This window comes from Engraulis encrasicolus, chromosome 22, assembly GCF_034702125.1.
Source record: "Engraulis encrasicolus isolate BLACKSEA-1 chromosome 22, IST_EnEncr_1.0, whole genome shotgun sequence".
Lineage (NCBI taxonomy): Eukaryota > Metazoa > Chordata > Actinopteri > Clupeiformes > Engraulidae > Engraulis > Engraulis encrasicolus.
Genome location: NC_085878.1, coordinates 48,764,736 through 48,787,823, shown reverse-complemented (window position 1 = coordinate 48,787,823; position 23,088 = coordinate 48,764,736). Strand labels below are relative to the sequence as shown.

Here is a 23,088-nt window from a genome sequence, read left to right as displayed (position 1 = left end):
GTGTCTGTCAAAGATCGCGCTGTGTGCACACTTTGCTGTGAAAATGTTGTGTGTCGAACTTCCAGCGTTAAGAGGCATATCGAGAAAAAACACGAGCAACTGTTTAAAGAAGACCCAGCCGAAAGAGCCGAAGTCATTAAACGTGCCGTGGCCAGATATGGCAAACAATCCAGCTCTCTCAAAGTTTTTGTGAACACCCAAGGCAGTGTCACAGAAGCCAGTTATAATCTGGCTAGTTGCATCGCTAAGCATGGGAAGCCGTTTACTGATGGGGAGTATATAAAGGAGGCCTTTCTCAGCTGCGCAGATACTCTTTTTGGCGACTTGCCCAACAAAGACACCATCAAAACACGGATAAAGGACATGCCCTCGTCGGCTCGTACTGTTCAGCGGCGCATCGATGACATGGCAGGTGATGTGAGAGCCCAACAAACGAAGGGACTGACAGATGCTAATGTTTTTAGCCTAGCCCTAGATGAGAGCGTTGACGTGAATGACATCCCTCGATTGGCGGTCATGGCAAGATATTGTGACATTGACTCTACAACCGTAAGAGAGGAGCTCTGCTGTTTACAGCCCATGCCAGACACAACCAGGGGCGAGGACGTAGCTACGGCGATTACGAAGCATTTCGAGGATAGGGGAATTGATATGGGGAAGGTGTTTGCTGTAACTACAGATGGTGCCCCTTCAATGGTTGGCAAGCAGAAGGGAGCCGTCAAACTAATTGAAGAAAAGGTTGGCCACCCCGTCATGAAATTCCACTGCATAATTCACCAGGAAAACCTGTGTGCTAAAATGTCTAATTCGGATTTCAATGATGTCATGGCTACGGTGGCAAAGGTGATCAACTTCATTGTCAAACGGTCCGCACTAACACACAGGCAGTTTCGATCCTTACTGGAGGAAATGGACAGTGCATACACAGATCTCCCTCTCCACTCGGCAGTGAGATGGCTGAGCTGTGGAAAAGTTCTCGAGCGCTTTGTTAGCTGCATCGATGCCATCAAGGTGTTTCTGGCAGAGAAAGGACAACATTATCCGCAACTGGAGGACGAGAAGTGGATTGTGAAACTTATGTTCCTTGCGGACATCACCGGACATCTTAACGAGCTAAATCTCAGACTGCAAGGCGCAGGACAAACCGTTCTGGACATGTTTGAAACGTGGAATGCTTTTGTCGCCAAGCTTGCAGTATTCTCAGGTGACATTGCGTCCTCCACTTTCCGCTACTTCCGACACTTGAGGGAGTGGTCCTCGCAACGCAACATCAGCAACGCTGAAATAGCCGACTACATGCGTGAGCTGGAGGCGGAGTTCACGACCCGCTTTGTGGATTTCAGACGGTACGGCCCGATGTTCTCTTTCTTGATCAACCCAGACAGCTTTGATGGACACGACCTGGACGCAGCTCTGATCGACTGGATGGATGTACAGGACGCGGAGATGCAGCTGATAGAGCTGAAGAGCTCGTCACTGTGGGTGACAAAGTTTGCGGAGCTCCGAAAGCAATTGGAATCCATCCCTGTACAACAGCACGGAGCCTGCATCCTGCAATGCTGGGCGTCTGCTCCAGATAAGTTCCGCTGTCTAAAGAACATTGCATTGGCCCTCCTCTCAGTGTTCGGCTCAACTTACTTGTGTGAACAGGTGTTTTCGCACATGAAAAGTGTGCTCAGCCCTACCCGCAGCCGTTTGACCACTGACAATTCCGAGTCATGTTTACAATTGAAAGTGACAAACTATGAACCCCAGATAAGAAAGCTCAGCCAAGAAAAGCAAGGACAGGGCTCACACTGACAGGTAGGCAAGATTAATTGTGGCACATAGCCTCAGCTCACACTGTTAAGTTGCTGTTTGTTCATATAAAATGCTGTGGCTGTTTGTTAGGGTATGCATGCCCAGGCCTACAATAATAATAACACTATTAAAAATTGTAGTGTAATGTTAGAAATTAATAATAAAAGAATGAATGAAAATAGTTATAGGCCTAATAGTTTTCTTTGTAAGGCACATTTCCTATGCAAAATAAAATTCAAAATTAGAACATATTCCTGTAGTTTGCGTTTTTTTTTACCATTATTGTTGATAGTGGCACACTCATTGATTAGAGATGTTGAAGTTGGCACTCCATGTCTCAAAGGTTGCCTACCCCTGTTATAAGGAGATCACTGGCTGTTAGGGAAAAAATGACGAGATAAAAAACATGGTTGGAAAGCGCTATTTTTTCACTTGCAACAGCGGCTTACAGTTCAATACCTTTTGAATGAAAGAACATAAAAACGTTCCGTAAAAAACTGTAAAAAGCTAAGAATCCCAGCTTTCGAACAAGCCCTAACACATGTCTGTATGTCTAGGTTAAGGAGATCGCTGGCTGTTAGGGGAAAAAAATGACGAGATAAAAAAAATGGTTGGAAAGCGCTATTTTTTCACTTGCAACAGCGGCCGCTTACAGTTCAATAACTTTTGAATGAAAGAACATAAAAACGTGCCGTAAAAAACTGTAAAAAGCTAAGATTCGCAGCTTTCGAACAAGCCCTAACACATGTCTGTAGGTCTGTTAAGGAGATCGCTGGCTGTTAGGAAAAAAATGACGAGATTAAAAAAATGGTTGGAAAGCGCTATTTTTTCACTTGCAACAGCGGCCGCTTACAGTTCAATAACTTTTGAATGAAAGAACATAAAAACGTGCCGTAAAAAACTGTAAAAAGCTAAGATTCGCAGCTTTCGAACAAGCCCTAACACATGTCTGTAGGTCTGTTAAGGAGATCGCTGGCTGTTAGGAAAAAAATGACGAGATTAAAAAAATGGTTGGAAAGCGCTATTTTTTCACTTGCAACAGCGGCCGCTTACAGTTCAATAACTTTTGAATGAAAGAACATAAAAACGTGCCGTAAAAAACTGTAAAAAGCTAAGATTCGCAGCTTTCGAACAAGCCCTAACACATGTCTGTAGGAGAAGGCGATCGCTGGTTATATATATATATATATATTTAGGCCTATATATCGTTTAGATTAGGACTCTTTAGCTTAGATTCACCATGGCGTGAAAGCACAGTGTTGTCGCGGCTACTTGCAGCAGCTGATCATACGGCCCAGTTCTAGTCCCTGTATGGAAATGCGTGCGAGACAGCACCATCGAGCCCCCATCAAGTTTCATGAATAGCCTATTTATGAAGCCTAGTTGTGTTAGAACAGTTCTGCAGTACCTAGTAGAAAAGCCCCAGCTGTCGACAGACTGGGTAGCGTAGGCTACATTAAAAAATCATGTTAGGCACGCTTGACATAGGATTGGTACCAGAAGTGAAGTTGCACCGTACAGCAGAACAATTTTAATCAGACATGAGTACATTTATCAGTATCAAAACCGTTTATTATACTTGCCAAGCCATGCCGAGAGGACAACTTGCAGCATGCAATTAATCATGAATGCTGTATAGAATTAAATGCCTTTAACCCGCCATTGCTTAAGTCACGATGAGCTCCGCCTTGTGGCAGGCAGGGAAACTCATGATTTACAGACCCGTTACGCCATCTACTGGCCACTTTGGGTAACTGCAGGTTTAATTCAGGGTTTCTAGGAACCGGAAATGGAACCGGAACCGAAAATTGTCAATCAATACCCAGGCCTATGCAGGAGTTACTGCGTTCTTGGCTAGTATTACTGTCTACTCCCAAACCAATTCCCATTGGAAAGTGCAGCAGTAACTCAACAACACCGCCGTAACTTTTTTGGGGTCATTTGTGCACTTTCAAAATGATTTTTCTCTAAAACGGGACAGTGTTGGACCACCATTTTTTGACACAAGACAAATTAGGTAGTGTAGAGCCCATTTCCGAAATATTTTTTTTTCCGACCATTTTGAGTTACTGCGTTCTTGTTTTGCACGGCAGTATAGCTTGTCTTTATACACTGTCCTTCGGTGTTTTGAAAGGTGCTTATAAAGTGTAATCTCATTATTACGAGTAGGTTTATGTGTATGCGTGAGGATGTGTGGAGTTTGAGGTGTGTGTGTGTGTGTCTGTGTGTGTCTGTGTGTTCAGTGGTCTTTCTGTGTGCGTGCGTGTGTCTCACCACAAAGCCGAGGGCCACGAGTGGCTCTCCCTCGTTGAGGTGGTAGAGGAAGGAGCCTCCGTAGGTGTTCCTGTTGAGGGGCCAGCCCACCGTGTGCTCGATGCGGCCCGGGCGCCACTTGCTCTCCTCGATGGTCCACAACTGTGCCAAGAAAATAAATTTTAAAAATAATTAAAAAAAGGATATTCAACAAAAACATCAGAGTGGTAGAATAAAAGAATATCTTCTGAAGGGAGTAGACCCAAAACACAGACACAAATGCATGCACACACACAGACACGCGCACAGACATTCACACGCATACCTCATATTCAAACATAATTACTGCTGTTTCAAAAAGAGCTGTGCAAGACTCCTTCCCATGTCATCTTTGGCTCCTAACCAAACAAACTGCATCATAAACAAACAAACCAGTAACAAACATCCGGTTCACATGCTGGGACCTGGGCCAATACGAGCACAGTGTAATGAGGACTGGTGTGGGAAAGGGAAGGCCAAGTGAGTGGAGGGCGGCTTTAGGACCACCTAGGGGTGGGCGATATGACAAAAATGTTGTATCACGATTTTTTAACATGAAATCACGATTTCGATTTTTTATCACGATCTTCCATCCAAAAAAAGAAAACAACAAAAAACAACTTTCATATACTTGCAATTTGTAATTTGCAGTCAATAAAATGTTAACACACTGATGATACTCTCATAAAGTGTACAATTGGAATACAATAATGTAAAGAATAAAGTGAAGACAACAACACAAGAGAGAAAACGTCACTCTGATACTGATAATAAACATCCTCACTGCAAGACGATCTATACGATTTCTCCACTTTGGCAGATTTGAGACGATCTTTTACTCAATATCGCGATTCACGATTTAATATCGTCATATCGCCCAGCCCTAGGACCAGCTCACCAATTGAAAATAAGCAGAGGTGTCAAAGGTAAAAGTAGAAATAAATTCATGGTGCAAGTCCAGCACAAGCAGACGATATTACAGTGCATAGCTGACCCTTTACTCCATTGTACCTAATGAGGTAGATAAACAGTGTTACTGAAACAAAACAAAACAAAAACACGAAAAACCTAACAAAAACCTACCACGACTTTTATCCAACCAGCTTAGAGTCAGCAGATCATAAAACAGTGTGTGCATGTGTGGGGCGGCCATTTCAGAATACAGCTTCAGTCCAACCGCCTCCACTTGAGTGTGTGTGTGTGTGTGTGTGTGTGTGTGTGTGTGTGTGTGTGTGTACACAGGTCTACTGGTTAATAAGTCAGATCAGATAAGTTACATGATGTGTTAGAAAAAAAAAAACGGGCTTCTTTTTTATCTTTTACTTTTACTTTTGACACCTTTGGACAGGGGAGAGAGTGATTGGGGGGGGGGTGTAAGAATGGGAGGGGAGGGCAGAAGGGGAAGAGCGAGGGTCATGTTTGGGAGAGAGATGCTGATGGTGTCCTTCATCAAAGTGGTTGCACTTTGATGAAGGACGGTTAGTCCGAAACATTGTGTCATTAAATATTTGGGAGCATGTAACAGTGTTGCGGACCTTTATTTTATTTTCATTTACCTTACGTTTGGTCCAGCACCTGTGCCACTGATGTGCGGGCATTCTTTGACTTTCTAGAGACACTGAGTCATGCTGGGGACAGAGAGACTGAAGAAGGCAGGAAGTGTAGAGAGGGAGGGGGTGTAGGGGCTCCAGCAGATCGGGCTCTATGGGGATTAAGACCCAATTTGATGGTCGCAGTAAGTAGTCATGAAAAAGGAAACATTTGTGAATGGGCAGCATGAATTCTGGAAATAAACTACTATTATATATAAATATTGCACAGTGCACATTTAAGACCGGGGGATGAGAGAGGCCACCGCAGGCTTTTAGCTAGGGGGGCGTCTGGGCGTCTTTTCGACGCCCTATTTTGAAAATAACAAAAATTTGGACGCCCTACTTTTTTAGTAGGACTCCCTAAAGACGTCCTATTTTTTCCACTTTGTCCGCGTTATATGCTGATGTTCAAAATTCGCAGAGTCCGAGCTTTCCCACGATAGATGATTTTTATTTACACCGCCATTTTGGAAGTTTTAGAAGATAAAATATAAAATACACCTAAACGGCTCCATCCTCCAGGTCTGTCCTACGCTGCGCTGCGCAGCGCATTCTGCTCGTCCCCCCCTTCCCCCTCCCCTCGCGCTTCTGCGAGTCTGTCCCTCGAGTCGCCTAACGTCGCAATGATTCTTCATTAAAAGTGCGACAATCAAAGGACGGCCGGCTCTCCACTGCACTTTAATAAACAATGGAATCATCCGATGCGAGGCACGAGTTTGGAGTTTGTTACAACAGACGTGACCGCATAAAAAAAACTTACCAGGCAATGCTTTGATCATGTCTTGTTAACTTTGTTGGCCACGAAGCATAGTGACCAAAACTTAGCAGCAACTTTGAAAAATGGTCAAGTCATCATCAGAAGAAAACGTCCATCTTGTAAAACATGTGCTTGTGTGAAAAGGTAGGTAGGGACTTTGCGACGCTATTTAATGCCTACATATTACGTGAACAAAAATGTCTCTAATGTAGCTGCACTTGCAATATAGCCAAACTTATTCGAGAAAACATGATGCAGCCCGAGTCCAAATTGAATGCATCAGAAGTGAATTCGCCTTCTTGTTGGGTGCAGAATATATGCGCATGTACATTTCAGCTACCGTATTACCTGAAATATTTTGGAGGGCTGATATAACAAAAAAAAAACTAGTAGGTAATTGAATCTTCTTTTCTCTACCTACCATTCAACCGTGAGTGATTGGCTCTGTCCACCCACCAGTTTGAACTAAATAACTAAGAAATAAGATTTTTTGGTTCAAAAAGTTCAAAAATGTAAAAAATCCGATTTGGCAAAAAATAAATCCGAAAAAACGGAATTTGAGGAAAAAATCAAACAGAATTTGAGAAAAATTAAAACGGATTTCATAGGGCCCTACTTGTGCCTGCGGGTCGAGGCGCCGCGGGTCGAGGGCACCCGCGAGGGCACCCGCGAGGGCACCCGCGACGGCGCGCGGCAAAGACAGGTTAAAAAAAGTTAGACACCCTAAAAAAAAATCCTGCCTAAAAGCCTGGGCCACCGGGATACGAGAGCCTGAGGCATGATGGAGTGTATAGACCTCGAAAGAGGTGGACGTGATGGTGGGAGATATCTGAGTAGAGGGGGTTACAATGGGGAGAGAGACCTGGGAGAGGGGGGAGGGAGAATGATGCTGAGAGACCCGTGCAAAGTATTTTAAACTTTTTGAGGGAGAGGGGGATTGGTGGGGTTAGAGCAGGCGAGAAAGTAGACTGATGCACACCAGTGCATAGCACCCGTATGAAATGTACAGCCGGTGCGTTGTACCAGTAAAAGAATAGGGTTAATACTGGCCCAAAAAAACCTGCATTGGAAACTAGGAATGCACTCAGAGAGTGCAGACCTCCGTCAAGGAGGCCGTTTGATAGTCTATCACGGGACATTTGACGGTTACACCCTCATTTTTTTTTTTTTTTTTTTTTTTTTTTTAAGTCTTTCTGCCTTGTTTTTGTGGAGTTAGAAACTAGAATGTCAAAATTCGCTCGATCCCACAATGGTGTAGAATCTTAAAAAAAAAAATCCTGGATCCAGACCGTTCATAGCTTCTTGAATCCTGATGACAAATAGACAGACAGACAGACAAACCAATGCTACCAAAAACATAACCTCCTTGACGGAGGTTAAAAGTACGGTGTGCCAATTGGGAGAGAGCTCTGTGGAGAGGACAGGGGAGAGGGTGCAGGATACTGGGAGAGAAAACGCCTTCCCTGGGAATGTAATAAAGCACGACACTGAGAGAGAGAGAGCCATGGCGGGGACAGGGGTGGCGCACCTCTTTGAGTCCGATGGCGTAGGTCTGCGGCTCACAGTTCTCCCGCAGGTTGAAGCGCTTGTACAGCTGCTTGGCCAGGTGTCCATGGCAACCCTCGCTGAAGATGGTGACCTTGGCATGCAGCTCCATGCCCCTTTCAAACACATCCTGCGCACACACACACACACACACACACACACACCCCATCATCATAATCGTCATCACCACCATCACATTGTACTTGGATGCCATTATCAAACACACCCACACAACCAGAGGAAAACAGAATGTGAGAAGAATCTCCAGCATCCAGTCATATTTTTTACACAAATGTGGTTTGCCACGGTAAAACACTGTCAACATAAAGCACAGTGAAGACAACTTTAGTATCATTTAACTTTTGAAGGAGGCACCACACACCCACATAATACCCCATACACAGTAAACCACCCTGTATGAACAACCCCTCTGGTACACGTACCTTTGGTGAACCGTCTTTCGCAATGCCCACATCATTTGTTGCAATTCCCTTCACACTTCCATCTTCATGAAACAGTACCTGCCACATGAAAATAACAAACAAACAAACTTATTTTTATTTTACAGGCAGTCATTTTGACCCTTTTCATTTAGAACCCGTCACTACTTGCAGGATCCCTGGGTTAGTGTGCCTAGTAGCCTCTCTACTACTCATCCATCTCACGCCTGACTCCCTCACAGTACAAATTCTTTTAATACAGTCTAGGGCAGGGCTATTCAAATGGCGGCCCTTGGACAGCAAGGTTCTGGCCCCCCACAAGCCCCTTCAAATACAGAATTTCGTTAAAAGTATGGGCACCGTTATCATGCTGAAACGGGACATGGGATGTTAGGAAATAACATCTAAGAAATACTAAATTTTCTGGGGGAGGACCCCCAGACCCTCCACTTCAATGAAGTCTCCCATACTTTTTTCATTGACAGTCGGCAACCATAATACATACGTATAGTTCGGCCCCTTTACTGGGAGGAATTTGGAAAAATGGCCCTCGTTGAAATATAATTGAATACCCCTGGCCTAGGGTATAATAATCTGATAATTTCTGATTCCCAATCCGCTACATTTCTTCATTTAAAAAAAAAAAACAATATTTGTTCCGCCATGTCACAAAAATCTGGATTTTGTAATACAAATGTTGACAGATATGCACTGTGTGCATGTGTGTGTGCGTGTGCGTGTGTGTCCTCTGACCTCTGAGGCTGCATATCCAGGATACAGCTCCACCCCGAGCTCCTCCGCTTGCTCCCCCAGCCACCGAACGAAGTTGCCCAGTCGAACAATGTAGTTGCCATGGTTATTCATGGGCAGGCCTGCACACAGGAGCATGGAGAAAAAGTAGAAGTACTCTTACATTGCATCTACCTCAGTAGGTAAGGTGGAATAGCTGGTCTAAAACCTATGTGAGTGTTGTAAATTCGTCAGTAAGAGGACTTCTACTTTATACACATCTGCAGAGGACAAACGAGGTATTAAGTTGCCTCTAAAACGTACTGGAACAGCAAGACAAAAAGAAAAAGTCATACTGAAGGCGGAAAATCCGCTCCAAATCACAGGCGTTTTCCCAGATGTTCAGTGACACTGCCAATATTCAAATGCGTCTAGTTGACTTTCAAAAATATAAATAAATAAAATGTTCAGTCTGTTCAAAACAAGAAAAAAGCTCAAGCCAGATTGCACGCAGAAATAAGCTTGTGGTATGCTTGTAGCCTTGCACTGCCTTCTTTACATGTTTCTTTCAAATGAATATCTTCTTTCTTCTTTTTACAGTTATATGAACTTACAAGTGACAACATGAAATGTTATTAAATTATATTAAATTGTACTGTATGTGAGCTGCTTCCGTACAGCAGAAGTCATACCAACAAGCAAAATTTACAAAGTGAATGTGCACCTGTACAGGGATGTGTGTGTGTGTGTGTGTGTGTGTGTGTGTGTGTGTGTGTGTGTGTCGTTTTGCATAGTGCATAATAACTAACTTACCTGGCAGAATAGGAATGGGTATTCTGTATTTTTCTGTTAAAAGGGCAAACTTGTCTTCTGTCACTGGAGTGTTCAGAGGTGCCTACAGAACATAGATCATACGCACACAGACACAGAGATGGAGAGAGGTAGAGAGAGGTAGAGAGAGAGAGAGAGAGAGAGAGAGAGAGAGAGAGAGAGAGAGAGAGAGAGAGAGAGAGAGAGAGAGAGAGAGAGAGAGAGATTGCACAACTTCAGTCAATGCTTCCTTCTGTCAATGTACCGGTAAAGGAGGACGAGCGAAAATTATCAGGCAACAGCCAACCAGATCCACGACCATTAGCTGTATGCACTGACGTACTCACTGGAGAGACAAAAGGCACCACCGCAGTCCATCACTTTGCTACTGTGATTACTTGTGCTGGTTCAAAACAGGCTTAATCCCACTGCGGATAGATCAAGGATGGACTGGCATCCTATCAGCCCCTCATTTGATCAGACGGATCAATGCAGACAAGGGTGTGTGTGTGTGTGTGTGTGTGTGGGGGGGGGGGGGCATCTTAAGAGACGGTGTACTGGAGTCTTTCATGGAATGTGAATTAGTTTGTGTTTAGAAGTGAATGCACTGAACACCTATCTAAATGGTTTGAGTTGCATACATGAGTTTATGTGCTGACGGCCATGTGTCCCTACACCCTCATCAATGGCTGAAGTGACTTTGAACAAGGAACTTAACCCCACATAGCTTCAGGGACTGCGACCAATAACCTCCCTGAACCCTACCAATGTAATAACTGTTGGTAATAAAATCATTTTGGATTAATGTCTTAGCTAACTGTAATGGTGTAATAAAATTCCAAATTCTCTCTTTTGTGTGTCAGCTATATAGAAGAAAGTGACGACAAAGTACACTTGAGTGGAGTGTGTGTGCATGTGTGCGTCTTGTACCCCTCGCTCCTGCCAGTCAGGGAAGAGCTCGTTGAGCGCGGTGGGTTCTAGGCAGGCCCCGGACAGCGTGTGTGCCCCGATCTGCGAGGCCTTCTCCACCACGCACACCCGCAGCTCCTTCTCCTGCTCGTTGGCCAGCTGCTTCAGTCTTATGGCGGCCGACAGCCCCGCCGGCCCGCCCCCCACGATCACCACGTCAGCCTCGTCCGCAAAGCGCTCCATGTCCACGCCTACACACACACCACCCAACACACACGAATGAGACAGAATATGACAGACACATGCACACACCGCCCAAGACAGTCGCAGGAACACCACCCAAGACACACACACACAGCACCCAAGACATACATACACACCATTCAAGACACACACACACACACACACACACACACACACACACACACACACACACACACACACACACACACACACACACACACACACACAGCAAGCGTTGCTATTGGTGGTGAGTCATAATCCACAGTGATAACAGTAATGTGTTTATGAATGTGTACGTGCAATTACACAGAGAACTGAGGGTCCGTTTCAAAGTAGTACCTCCCGTTCTCTCCTTTTGCCTGTAGCCTCCGTGGAGAAAACAATGAAGTTTCTCCACCGTAAGCCTAGGCCGTACAACATTCAACTTCCCAATAGTAACCATCAAAATGGGCTTTTGAAGGATACTGAAAGTTCTTCATGCATCACAAGGCTACAAGCCTCGAAGCAGAGGACGGTAGGTACTATATTGAGTTGGACCCTAAAGGTTTAACAGTGATATGACAAATAACGTCATAACCACACAAACTGATTTTTTGATCTTTACAGTGTTATCATGCATGTCCACTGGGACTGTCCATGGTGGGTTTCAACCGGTAAAAACAGCAACCTACCCTCCCACCGGGGATCCTTCTCTCGCGGAAAGACGGTGTAGTGTGTAGTGATCTTGGGTACGGACACGTCTGCGCTGCATTGTCGCGCTGAGTACACTTGCGATACCACATGCTCCCGACGCTGTAAGGTTTTCAGCGCCCGCACACACCGCCGGGCTAAAAACAAAAACAGGAGCATTCCAGATTAGACTGGCAGGAAATCTGATACTGCCCTATTTACCTTGGCAATGCGGCAGGCATAAATATTAACCATTACATTACATCCATTGACTTTAGACTGTATTGTATTGACATGGGCACTTTCTGGTAATGGCGAGTTAAAGACCAACTTTGATAAAGAGAGAGTGCCTGAATAACTTTCGACTCCAGTCACAACAACCTCACGTCATGTCACACAGCTTTGCTACAACAATGCCGTCAACTCGCATACCCTATATGAGATAATACATACATATGAAAATATCACAGCACAGGTAATAATAGAAAAGATAGAACTTGTGTGTGGACGACCAGAAAGTTGCCCTTGCCTTGTCGTTAGACAGGCACACAACTTTGTCAAACTGTCAAAACCAGAATCCGTTGTTGACATCAAGACAAAAATCAAAACAACACGCACGCCATATAAGGTGACACTGCGTGATATTTTATTTAATAACAAAGTCTGTCATGTCCTGACTAGAGCTATTTCATTTTAACCGTCCTCACCTTCCTTGACTGTTGCTAGATAGCTTGCAGGTTGGCTATCGGCTAGTTTCTAGTTAGCTTGCCAAAATAATTTGCAAAGATTTTCTGAAGGCTAACCAATATGGCTAGCTAGTTATGCATATTCAATAAACACAATTCAGGGGATAACACAAACATTAACATAGACAGTGTCACTGTTTTTCCACGAATAGAGTAATAATTGCTTGACTGACCTATTCGTATGACTGACCTATATTTCCCAATGAACTTTACCCCAGTTTAGCCAAACGCTAACTGGTGGGCTAATGAAAGCTCAGCTAACTACAAATTCATAAAACCAACATACTGGCTGCTTGTCCAAATGTTAACGACATTCAAACACATGGACGAGGTAGGATACAGAGGATGACACATAACTGTCAATACAGTTCAGCTGACTGACATTTGTTAATGTTTAGCTGAATGGTCTTCTCCAAACATCCCAGGTATTATAGCTCGCTAACCATCAAGATGGAAAACTGCTGAAGGCTGTCATTACCTTGAAGTGAATATCTGCTGGCTGGAAACATCAAGTAAATCTGCTAGTTAGTCCACTAGCAAACTAACAAGAGTCCTTCAACTTAATAATATGATATGGTCTCCAAAGACACTGACTGTTAGGCAAGTTCTGAGGACAACAGATTTCACCCGGTGGAACCCTTACGAAACCCTTACAAAATTCGTGTCATAACCATGTCAGTCGTGAGGGTAAAGCGCACGCGCAAGCGGCTGCGCAGGGGCGTGTAGGGAATTTTGCAGCAGGAGTGGACAAAAATTGTGCTACACAACTACATGCGAAAACAAGCAAAACTGCTGTTTTGCATACCAGATGATACATAGCAGCTGCATCTACCGATATGCAATCTATTGTCTGTTTTAGTTGGCTAAAGCGTATTATAGGCCAGTCAAGACCCGGGACAAATTGCAATAATAATCATTCCAAGTATTTTGTAAATCCCTAGGTATGTCTAAATAACATATTAAAAATATACAGCTTTATATTTAGGCCCCTAGTGGAACATACTTTTTTTCAAGGTCAAAGTTGGAGATTTCCCATTCATTTTCCCATAGGGAGACAATATAGGAGATACTTGGGGAATAGGCTAAAATTTTAAACAATGAGATATCAATTTGAAACTTTCACAGTACTTTACTCAAGCAAAGACAATTTTTTTGTATTGCAAGTTGTCTGAAATATGATGATTAAATATGCAAATGAGATCACATCTTCTTAAATATGTGCTATATTATGCAACAACGGGCAAAACATAAAACAAATTGCAAAAGCATTGATTCACACTTTTTAGCCTACTTAATCCACCCTACATCCATCTACCTTCGTCACTTACGTGGAACATACTTTTTTGAAGGTCAGAAGTAGCAGATTTCCAATGCATTTTGCCATTCAGTGGGTAAAATCGGATAGGCCTACTTTTGATCTTGGGAAAAGTATGTTCCACTGAATTGATGAAAGTAGATTTTTAATATGTGATGCAGAGGGGTTGAAGGAGCAATATAATGTATGAACCATTACTATTGCAATTCGTTGTATGCTTGGTCTGTTGCCACAGATTTATCACATATTTCAGTAGGCCTACATATTACCTCATTTGCATATTTCATAATCATATTTATGAAAACTTGTAATACAAAAATTGTTTATCTGAATGTGAGTTACCAACTGTGAAAGTTTCAAATGAATATGTCATAGTTTAAAATTTTACCCTATTCACCTTGTAGCTATTGTCTCCCTATGAAGAAATGAATGGGAAATCTGCCAACTTTGAGTATGTTCCACTAAAGAAGTATGTTCCACTAAATATAAAGCTGTAGATTTTTAATATGTGATACAAGGGGGTTTAAGGATCACTTAAAAGTATGAACCATTACTATTGCAACTTGTCCCGGGTTTGGGCCTTTTTAGAGCTAGATTGACTGGCCTTTTAGGCTACCTTACGGTCCTTACCACAACAAGTTAATCATCATCAGCAGCAGCAGCATTATCTTCATCCTCCTCATCCTCATCAAAGCAACAAAACATGTATATAACCGATTCTTATCGTCATCATCAACAACATGAAAATAATACATACATAATATCTTAACATTAACAGTTTTATTTATTATAAACCATTAAATAATTATTATTTCCAGCAATAATAGTAATACTATCATTATATAGGCCTATACAATTAAGCTAATAATAATATAACAACAATAATAATAATAATAATAATAATAATAATAATAATAATAATAATGATGATGACAGTAATGGCGTTCATTTGATTTTTAAGGGCCATTACTTTCTGCATCGTTTGTCTGACATATCTATAAACTGAATGGATGTGTTTTTAATGTCTTGATTCTTTTATGTCTTGCTCTTTACCTGTCCATTAACATAAACCCATTCAGCCTAAGGCACCTGCAAAAACACCTGCTAAATGCCTATAAGCCCTTTTTGAGAAAAGGTGCCCACAGCCTATAAAACCCTAAATATCTCAGCCTTCGAAGCCCATAAAAACATGAAATAAATGGCAAGAACCCTCATCTTGCCATTAGAATGTGTTCACTCAGCTCTAACATACCCAGATTTTTAATTAAAAAAAAAACCCTCAAATCTCAGGAGCCTAAATGCAGTGTCTATGTCGCTCCAGGTGTATAGGTCAATGCAACGCATGCACAGCATCAGGCTTAAATGGGTTAATGTGCCAGAGACCTCAGATGAAAAGTAGCTCTAATCACTAAAAGTCACTAATTCTAGTTAGATGCTCTGTATGTCATCATGTGTATTAATGTATGTTGTCCCTTAAATAAATAAACTTGTGAACAGTTGCTAGTGAAGGTCACATGGTTGGTTCATCGTGATGGTATAAGGCAACCCAAAAGTGGATTGATTGATCATCTTCTTTCTTAGGGCATCAGACTTGTATCCCAAAGGTTGCTGGTTCGACTCCCGACCCGCCAAGATGGTGGGGGGAAGTAATTAACCAGAGATCTCCCCCTCCATGACTGAGGCACCTTGAACATGGTATCATACCACCATACTGCTCCCTTGGCATGCCAATGGGGGCTGCCTCCTTGCACGGGTGAGGCATAAATGCAGTTTTGTTGTGAGCAGTGAGCACTGTGTGCTGTGGAGTGCTGCACTTAGGGCGTCAGACTTGTATCCCAAAGGCTGCAGGTTTGACTCCCGACCTGCCAGGATGGTGGGGGTAGTAATGAACCAGTGCTCTCCTCCTTCATCCTGAGGTAACCTGAGCATGTTGTCGTCCCACCGCACTGCTCCATTGGAGCAACAAAGGCTAAATGGAGTTTTGAGCGCGCCAAAATGCGCTGCCCCTTTGCACGGGTGAGACATAAATGCAATTTCCTTGTGTGCAGTGACTACTGTGTGCTGTGGAGTGCTGTGTCAAAATGACAATGGGAGTTTCCAAAGTGGGCTTTCATGTTTTGCTTTCTTTCTTTACTTGCAAAGATCAGTGCAGTGACATGTCCTTCCATCATAATGTAATACTTGTTACTTGTAGTGTCATATCCTGAAATATTTATTGACTCCCCTAAATTACAAACAACAGACAAATAAGAACAAAAAGGAAAATTCACACTCATGCTTAAACCAAAATTATCAAGCGCACACTATTTCTTCACTACAATCAGGGGTGCCTCAGATTTTTCAACATGTACCTCACAACAAGGAGCTGGGTCTTCATGATATAGGCTACAGTATGGGGACAGTAAGTTATACCAAAACAGGAATGTTATTAATAGTATAAGTAATATAACCACACAACAATCACATTGACACTGATCAGCACATTGCCGTACATTACATAGAAAAGAAGTTGGAATTAAAACCTTAATAAACCTTTAAGACATGGAGAATATAAGGAAAGTAGAATATATTTGAAATCAACTGATATTAACAATAACTCAGAGTATACAGAGCAATTTGTTTAAAGAATCTCAATTGGAATAGCAAAGGTTTCTGCACAATCCCGTATGAAAATGATATAAAAATACAAAATGATTCATATGTGTGTACATGTGCGACCTCATATATACAGGCACACAGACACATCATGTGTACACTGTTCATATATGTGGCATTCTGTAGGCAACATGGAATTTAAGTGCTTACTCGCTTGGCACATACTATAAAAGTGCCCCATTTCTTTTTTTTCCTTCACATAGGATTTGTATAGCCATATATTTTTTCAATGGCATGTAGATTCCATTTCAGACTCAACGGTAAAAGATCAAGACTGCAGCCTCAGTCATCTCTTTGGATGCGCTCCACCCTTGATGAGTTCCAATGCCATCCCAGTCAAAGCCTGTGAAATCACCACACTGGCGAGGACTTGCTTGTGGGAAGTAGCCTCCACCACCAATGCAGATCTGCCATAGGTAAGGAAGGATACGCAATGTGTTTAATACTCAGCAGGAATAAGGGGAATGAGTTCAAATTGTAACCATAGCCAACTGTACATGTAGTTTGTGTTTAGTAACTGTGGTTAGGGGTGCATAGGACTTTTTTTCTCCGTGTTCCGTTTGACGTTGTCTGTTTATCCTGTTATTAGTTAATTGCTGATCAAATAAAATAAGAATGTCTATTGTTCAGACAGATAGCAGCTAGATTGAAATGCCTGCAAAAGTTACATTAAAGAGACTTTGACTTTAACATAATTGTTTAGTGTTGTGATATCATTCAGAATGAGCATAGTGATTCTTACGTGCTCAGTGTGGCAGTGAATAGGTTTGATTCCAGAGCACAGAGCCATCGCTGCCCTCTCAGTGTTGAACACTCGGAAGGTGATGTAGCCAGGAACGAATTGGCCTGTAAAAACAATACAATTCCTTTAATTTGAATGAGTAAAACTCACTCACATCCAATGACAACCAGTGTGTGCAAATACCATTATTTTTTTTCAGTACATTTTTTATTCTGCATGTCTTTGTCTTGTTCATTTAAAAATAGTAAGATATATACATATCCTCTACTATGTAGGCCATAGAAGTTTGTTGTAATAAAAATAGGAGTTACTATTATTATTTTCATAATTAAAAACAACTTATGGAGGAATATAAAAATATTTGAGTGTCTTATATCGTACCTCTAGCACTTGGACCATACAAGTTTGTTGTGGTCTTAGCATCTCCTTTGTCATACACAATTGGAATGGATGGCCCATGGTCACTTGTACATGTTCCGGCATTGTACCTCACTGGGAGGCGCTAAAAGACAAATGTAACAGGTTCAGGCAGGGCAGACTCATGCATAGCTTTTCACATTGTATGTCACTATTAACTCAGAGTTACATGATCCATTGACTGCACATTGGTGAAAAAAGTTACATGGAACTAAATAGACCCAATTCGTCAATCAACTGCTCACATACAGAGTACATTATCTAACTTTATCATGCACAAAGACTCTCATGCCCTTTTGTCACACCACCACTGACTACACTATGTCTTGTCCATGAAATTCAATTGCATAGGTAGCCGGGCCCAGCCTGCACCTGTTGAAGTAGTAGGTTTTATGTTTTTATACCTTGTAGAGCTGGAAGAGGTTTCCCCCCTGGGCTGTAAGAAACTTGGTCGCTGTGTGGTACTGCAGGATTGAATCACAGTTCCACCTTTTCACTGGTGTGTCATTTGGTACATGCCAAACAGACACGTCCTCCCCCACAATGTCATAGTAACCAGGATTCTGTAGATATCATGAGTAGCAAGTGTTAATAACCCATTCAATGTCAGTATGATGTTGAATCTACTCTGTGTAAACAGGGCATTTTACCTTGAAGTCATCAGATGTCGCTCCCTCTGGATTTCCAAAGGTATTCAGGTTGGCCCACGTCCCATCTCCATCAGGGTTGTTAGCGTTGTTCCCCTGTTGGCTTGACCACCTGTCCCCTGCAGTGCACTTCCCATTCATGTTGTTCTCATGCACACTGGCTACCAGCGTCCATCCACCACCAGCTGTGGTCATGTCGCAGAAGGTCTGGTACTCCACTCCGTTGGATGTGATGAGATTGTACAGACCATCTGAAAAGGCATTCAAATAGATGTTAAATTAAGTCAAATAAATATAGGCCTACTCCTTGTTTTTAGTATGTGACATGTCACCCCATCCTGGTTGTTTGCTTCGACGGAAATTGGTTTGCTTTTTTGGAGGATTTGCATGCAACAGACTTTTTTTGAATGCAGAGAAAAAAAACCTTTATACTGTTTATTGATAGTGTGATTAACCTATATGTGTATGTATGTTTGTGTAACTATTTTAAACATAGCTTTTGTTCCACAACACAGGACCTACCTAACTCCCTATCAGAGTGTAAAGGGATAACAAACTGGCCACACCCCCGCAAGGCCAGGTATATTCTAATCACCACTCAGACTGTGTAGAGAATCTAATGAAGATTGTTGATTCGAAATGTAATCCAGCCATGAAACAATAAAAGAACATAAGGTATTTTAAATTTGCACACTCCTCACTCTGAAAACTACAGAGAGAAAAACTGCCCTACAAAGACAAAGAAAGTGCTGTAACTACGCCAACATTGAATCTGAGAAAAATGCCTTCAACGTTTTTTTTACTGGCCAGCCAAACACATTGCAGGTACAACAGTGGTGATAATATCCCTTCTGTGTTTACTTTCTGAACCTGTAGGACATGCAATGCGTTTGGCTAGTCAGTATGAAAACTTTGAAAGCATTTTCCTCTATTTCAATATTGGCATACTGTAGTTGCTGCACTTGTCTTTGTAGGATAGAATAGATCACAAGAAACCATCCCAAGTTCAGATGATAACACAGATTAGATGCTATCCAACCAGTTCTCAATCAGCTGAGCACTCAAGACAAGCGGATCAACTAGACAATGTTGGTGTGATTTTTTTAATCCAGCATTGACACCTGTGATATAACACCAGGCCTATGTAAATAGCACTTAACCCTATTCAGACTGGGCTTTTTTGGCATTCCTGGGCCTGGGGGGGGGCTCTTTTGACCCCCCCCCCCCTCACCAAACTTTGGGGAGATGATCTACATATGGACATGTATGAATGACATCATTTTTGAGTCATTATCTGGTATTATGACGTCATTATGACATCATCTGATTATAATGCCCAAAATCTTGGCATAATGTATTTTCCATCAAATTTAGGTAATGCACTTCAATTTTAATGATTATATGCTTCAGACCACTTTAATGCTCACAAAGCTGTCTGATGCTAATGGAAATAACAAAAAAATATGAAATAGAACAATAATGAGACTTAGATCAGTGATTTTTGGTCAGACATACCTGTCAGAAAACCGTTGCCATGGCAACGGCAAAAATGATAAACATAATCTTTTGGTACTAAACTGTAGCCAACTAAATTTTAGGAAAAGTCACCAAGTTTCGTAGTCATAGCTTAAGTTGTTAAGGAATAATACGACATCAAAGTTGGTGCGGGCACTTTTAGCCCCTCCCCCCAACCCCCCCCCCAGTCTGGATAGGGTTAAATCAAAGGGATCTCACCTTCACGGACACCATATTTCTTTTGGATCTCTTTGCAGCTAGATCCAATAATGTGACGTCTCTTCTCCAGTTCCTTATCGCTACTGGTTACAGCATCAGCATCGTCATGCTCTGTATGTGAAAATGTGATTCAATTAGTTCACCATTGACTGTCCATCACTTCATTGCCAACATACACGTAGCTTGTTCAATGACCTTGACTTTGATCCAATTTAGCCCAAAAGTTAAATAGGAACAAATCCCATAACCCAGCCTCTGACCAAACTGTTTACTGTAATTATAAACTTAGACAGTCGCAGTAATCTACTGTATGTCGAGTTCTTATATTTATTTAGCCTATAATAGTTGTAAATGATTATGACATAGTCATGTAGCATCTAGTCAATCCATAGCATTACATGAATCACTTTTATTACATTTGATTGAATATTTTCAATAAAGCTTACCTGATCGACTGACATGAGAAGACAGTGCAAGCACCATCAGCAGGAGGATACCTTGCGACATTCTGACTGTAATACCCTATACATAAAATAACTGCAAGTCACTTTGTAAGCAGCTACAGTAAATGCAATGTAATGTAATATTTATAGGACAACAAAACATGTAGTCGTGTTTGATGTTTATGGACAGAGAGAGGACCATAGGAGACTTATATAGCATTGAACCTGCCCCTCCTCTCAGACTAGGGTTATGCAAATCAATCACAGTTGACCTAGATATACAGTATTAGCCAAACCTATTGAGGATGCATGTACTACCCAAAATACGATACGATATGACAAAACTTAATATTATATTGACTTGTCAGTTTTCACTCAAAGATGCGGTCAAAGAAGGATTCTGTACAATTACAGGAAAATACTATACACATTTGCATGACAAGAAATACGACTCCAGCACACAGATCATGTGTAATCCCTGTAGGTTCTGGGAAGGTTTGGAATCTGAAATTTCCAGTTAGGCCTAAATGTTACTGGCAACTGTGGCAAACTAGGGCATGTCTAATATGCTGCACACATTCCTTTGTGTACTTTCAAACTCTAAATTGTGTCTATCAAGCACAAGGCCCACTGGCCAAATGTGGCCTGTCACGTCATACAAAGTTCTTTATTTGCCACTTTGTGCATGGACTAGTGGTCCAGGCACATATAAACTCTTGTGCAGGGCCTCTGGGTCAATAAATAGAAATAAATACACACACACACACACACACACACACACAGGTGCCAAGACTCACTCTCCCAACTCCCTTTCCCCAATCTTTCGATCACCCAAGTGCGGGCATTCCTAACCAGCTTCCAGGTACAGTTCTCACTACAACCTAGGACCTCTATCACAGAGGGGGCCAGAGTGGGGTACGTCATTACACACCTGATGGGCCGAGCTCGACTGTGGGGAACGGCTGAGTTTGACCCCAGACCCCAGCCTGCGTGTCCTTTGATGCCTTTGCAGAGGAAATGTTGAGGGTGTTCGACCTGGGCTCAGCGGAGGCATCCAGGGCCCTAATGACCATTCGCAAGGGGAACCAGACTGTGGCAGACTTTTCCATCAATTTCTGTAGCCTGGCAAGGCGAAGCTAATTGAACGAAACTGCACAGGTGGATGCCTTCCTTCACAGCCTGGCGGACTATGTGAAGGATGAACTCATCTCGCATGATGTAGGAATAATAGAAATATAGGCAGATAACATGTGAACAGAAAAAGGTCAAAAGGTTATGCAGAGAGTATGTGCAGAGAACAGCCAAGCACATGGAGGTACACAGAACTGTTAACAAAGTAATAAGATCATTTTTAGACCGATACCAGACACCATATGAGGAAGTTTCCTATACTCCGGATTGTATTGCTCTGCTCGTGCCTGGTAGTATGGGGGTGTCTACTGCGGCCTAGTGACCCAGGGCAAGTGCCCCTTGGTGGGGCATGGTGGTGTCAGATCAGCCCTGGGTGACTGCTGGGGCCTGGTAGTGGATCTTCAGGTGGAGAGAGGGGGTCTCGTGCGCCCCATGCCAGCCCATGCAGGTGCTCCCCTGGTCGGGCAGCCTTCCGTCGAGGGGCTTTCTCCCGCCGGCGGCAGGCGAATGTTAACTGTTTAAATGGGTTATGCGCAGGGACTTCAGATGAAAAGTAGTCAATGTATACCGTAAGCCGTTAAGTTCTGCTAGAAAGATGAGACGGTATCTTGTTCTCGGGTATACCAGCTGTCTCACATCACTCACGTACCTACAGCCAATAGGACGTCTGCACTCATTTAAAAACTTTCTGTCCATCTCTGCTCTCCTGCTGACTACTAGAGTACACTGGTGTCAACACCCCCACCTGGCCCCTTTCCTCATCCATTGGCAGGATATGAGCCCTCTTCATCAGAATTATTCGAAGCAGGCGGGGCCCTCTCCCCCATCCTCCTCTATGACTGAGGTACCCTGAGCATGGTATACGATGGTAGGCCTATGCAATTTCTTTGTGTGCACTGTGTGCTGTGGAGTGCTGTGTCACAATGACTGGGAGTTGGGAGTTTCCCAGGTGGGCTTTCACTTTCTGCTTTCTTTCTTTTCTTGCAAAGATCAGTGCAGTGATATACATGTAGGCCTCACAATGTACAATAGGCTAATGTTTGCTTTAAAGTTTTATTTACTTCCCTCAATTACAAACAATAGACAATAAGACCAAACAGGAAAAAAATCCACCCTCGTTATTCATGCATAAACCAAAATGTTCAAAGCCGAAAATATAGTAGGAATAATAATGTATAACAAAATATATAATAGGATTCATTACAAACTGTAATTTCATACTAGCGTGTATTTTAATCAAAACATTTAAAATATCAGCACGTTAAATGTTTTAGGATTTATATTTTGCCATTTCCTTGACTTGATTACATGCTTTATGCATCCCTCCTGCCCTCAAACTACACCCATGGATAAAACCACACAACTATCACATTGATACTGACCAGCACTTTTCCTAACAGTACATAAAAACAATGTAGGAATAAAAATAAGACATTGGATAATATAAGGAAAGTAGAATGTACTATATCTGA

The 23,088-nt window shown here is 42.4% G+C and overlaps 2 protein-coding genes across 2 annotated transcripts in view; both read right to left on the bottom strand.

Annotated features, from left to right (window-relative positions):
- etfdh (electron transfer flavoprotein dehydrogenase) overlaps positions 1-13,211 on the bottom strand; it is a 35,836-nt gene extending 22,625 nt beyond the window's left edge. The window contains exons 1-8 of the mRNA XM_063188505.1: positions 13,011-13,211; positions 11,789-11,944; positions 10,896-11,125; positions 9,969-10,050; positions 9,180-9,298; positions 8,430-8,507; positions 7,970-8,116; positions 4,075-4,215 (exon numbers count right to left, since the gene is read on the bottom strand). Coding sequence (XP_063044575.1) covers positions 4,075-4,215; positions 7,970-8,116; positions 8,430-8,507; positions 9,180-9,298; positions 9,969-10,050; positions 10,896-11,125; positions 11,789-11,944; positions 13,011-13,041 — 984 coding nt within the window. The 5' untranslated portion in view covers positions 13,042-13,211. The remainder of the gene's footprint in view (positions 1-4,074; positions 4,216-7,969; positions 8,117-8,429; positions 8,508-9,179; positions 9,299-9,968; positions 10,051-10,895; positions 11,126-11,788; positions 11,945-13,010) is intronic.
- Positions 13,212-16,077: 2,866 nt separating this feature from the next.
- Positions 16,078-20,559, bottom strand: LOC134438313 (intelectin-like). Its single transcript, XM_063187859.1, has 7 exons — positions 20,489-20,559; positions 20,043-20,153; positions 18,312-18,559; positions 18,066-18,224; positions 17,626-17,746; positions 17,245-17,348; positions 16,078-16,909 (listed from the first exon to the last, which is right to left on the bottom strand). Exons 1-7 carry the CDS (start codon positions 20,547-20,549, stop codon positions 16,757-16,759), a joined length of 957 nt encoding a protein of 318 aa, XP_063043929.1. The 5' UTR covers positions 20,550-20,559; the 3' UTR covers positions 16,078-16,756.
- Positions 20,560-23,088: the final 2,529 nt, after the last annotated feature.

What these genes read in the sequence shown, in the direction of transcription:
- LOC134438313 (XM_063187859.1), bottom strand. Translation starts at nt 20,549, where the DNA reads ATGTCGCAAGGTATCCTCCTGCTGATGGTGCTTGCACTGTCTTCTCAT. An exon ending in ACCTCTTCCAGCTCTACAAG is followed by an intron (nt 17,747 to 18,065) that starts GTATAAAAACAT and finishes TTTGTCTTTTAG; the next exon opens with CGCCTCCCAGTGAGGTACAA. An exon ending in GTATGGTCCAAGTGCTAGAG is followed by an intron (nt 17,349 to 17,625) that starts GTACGATATAAG and finishes TTGTTTTTACAG; the next exon opens with GCCAATTCGTTCCTGGCTAC.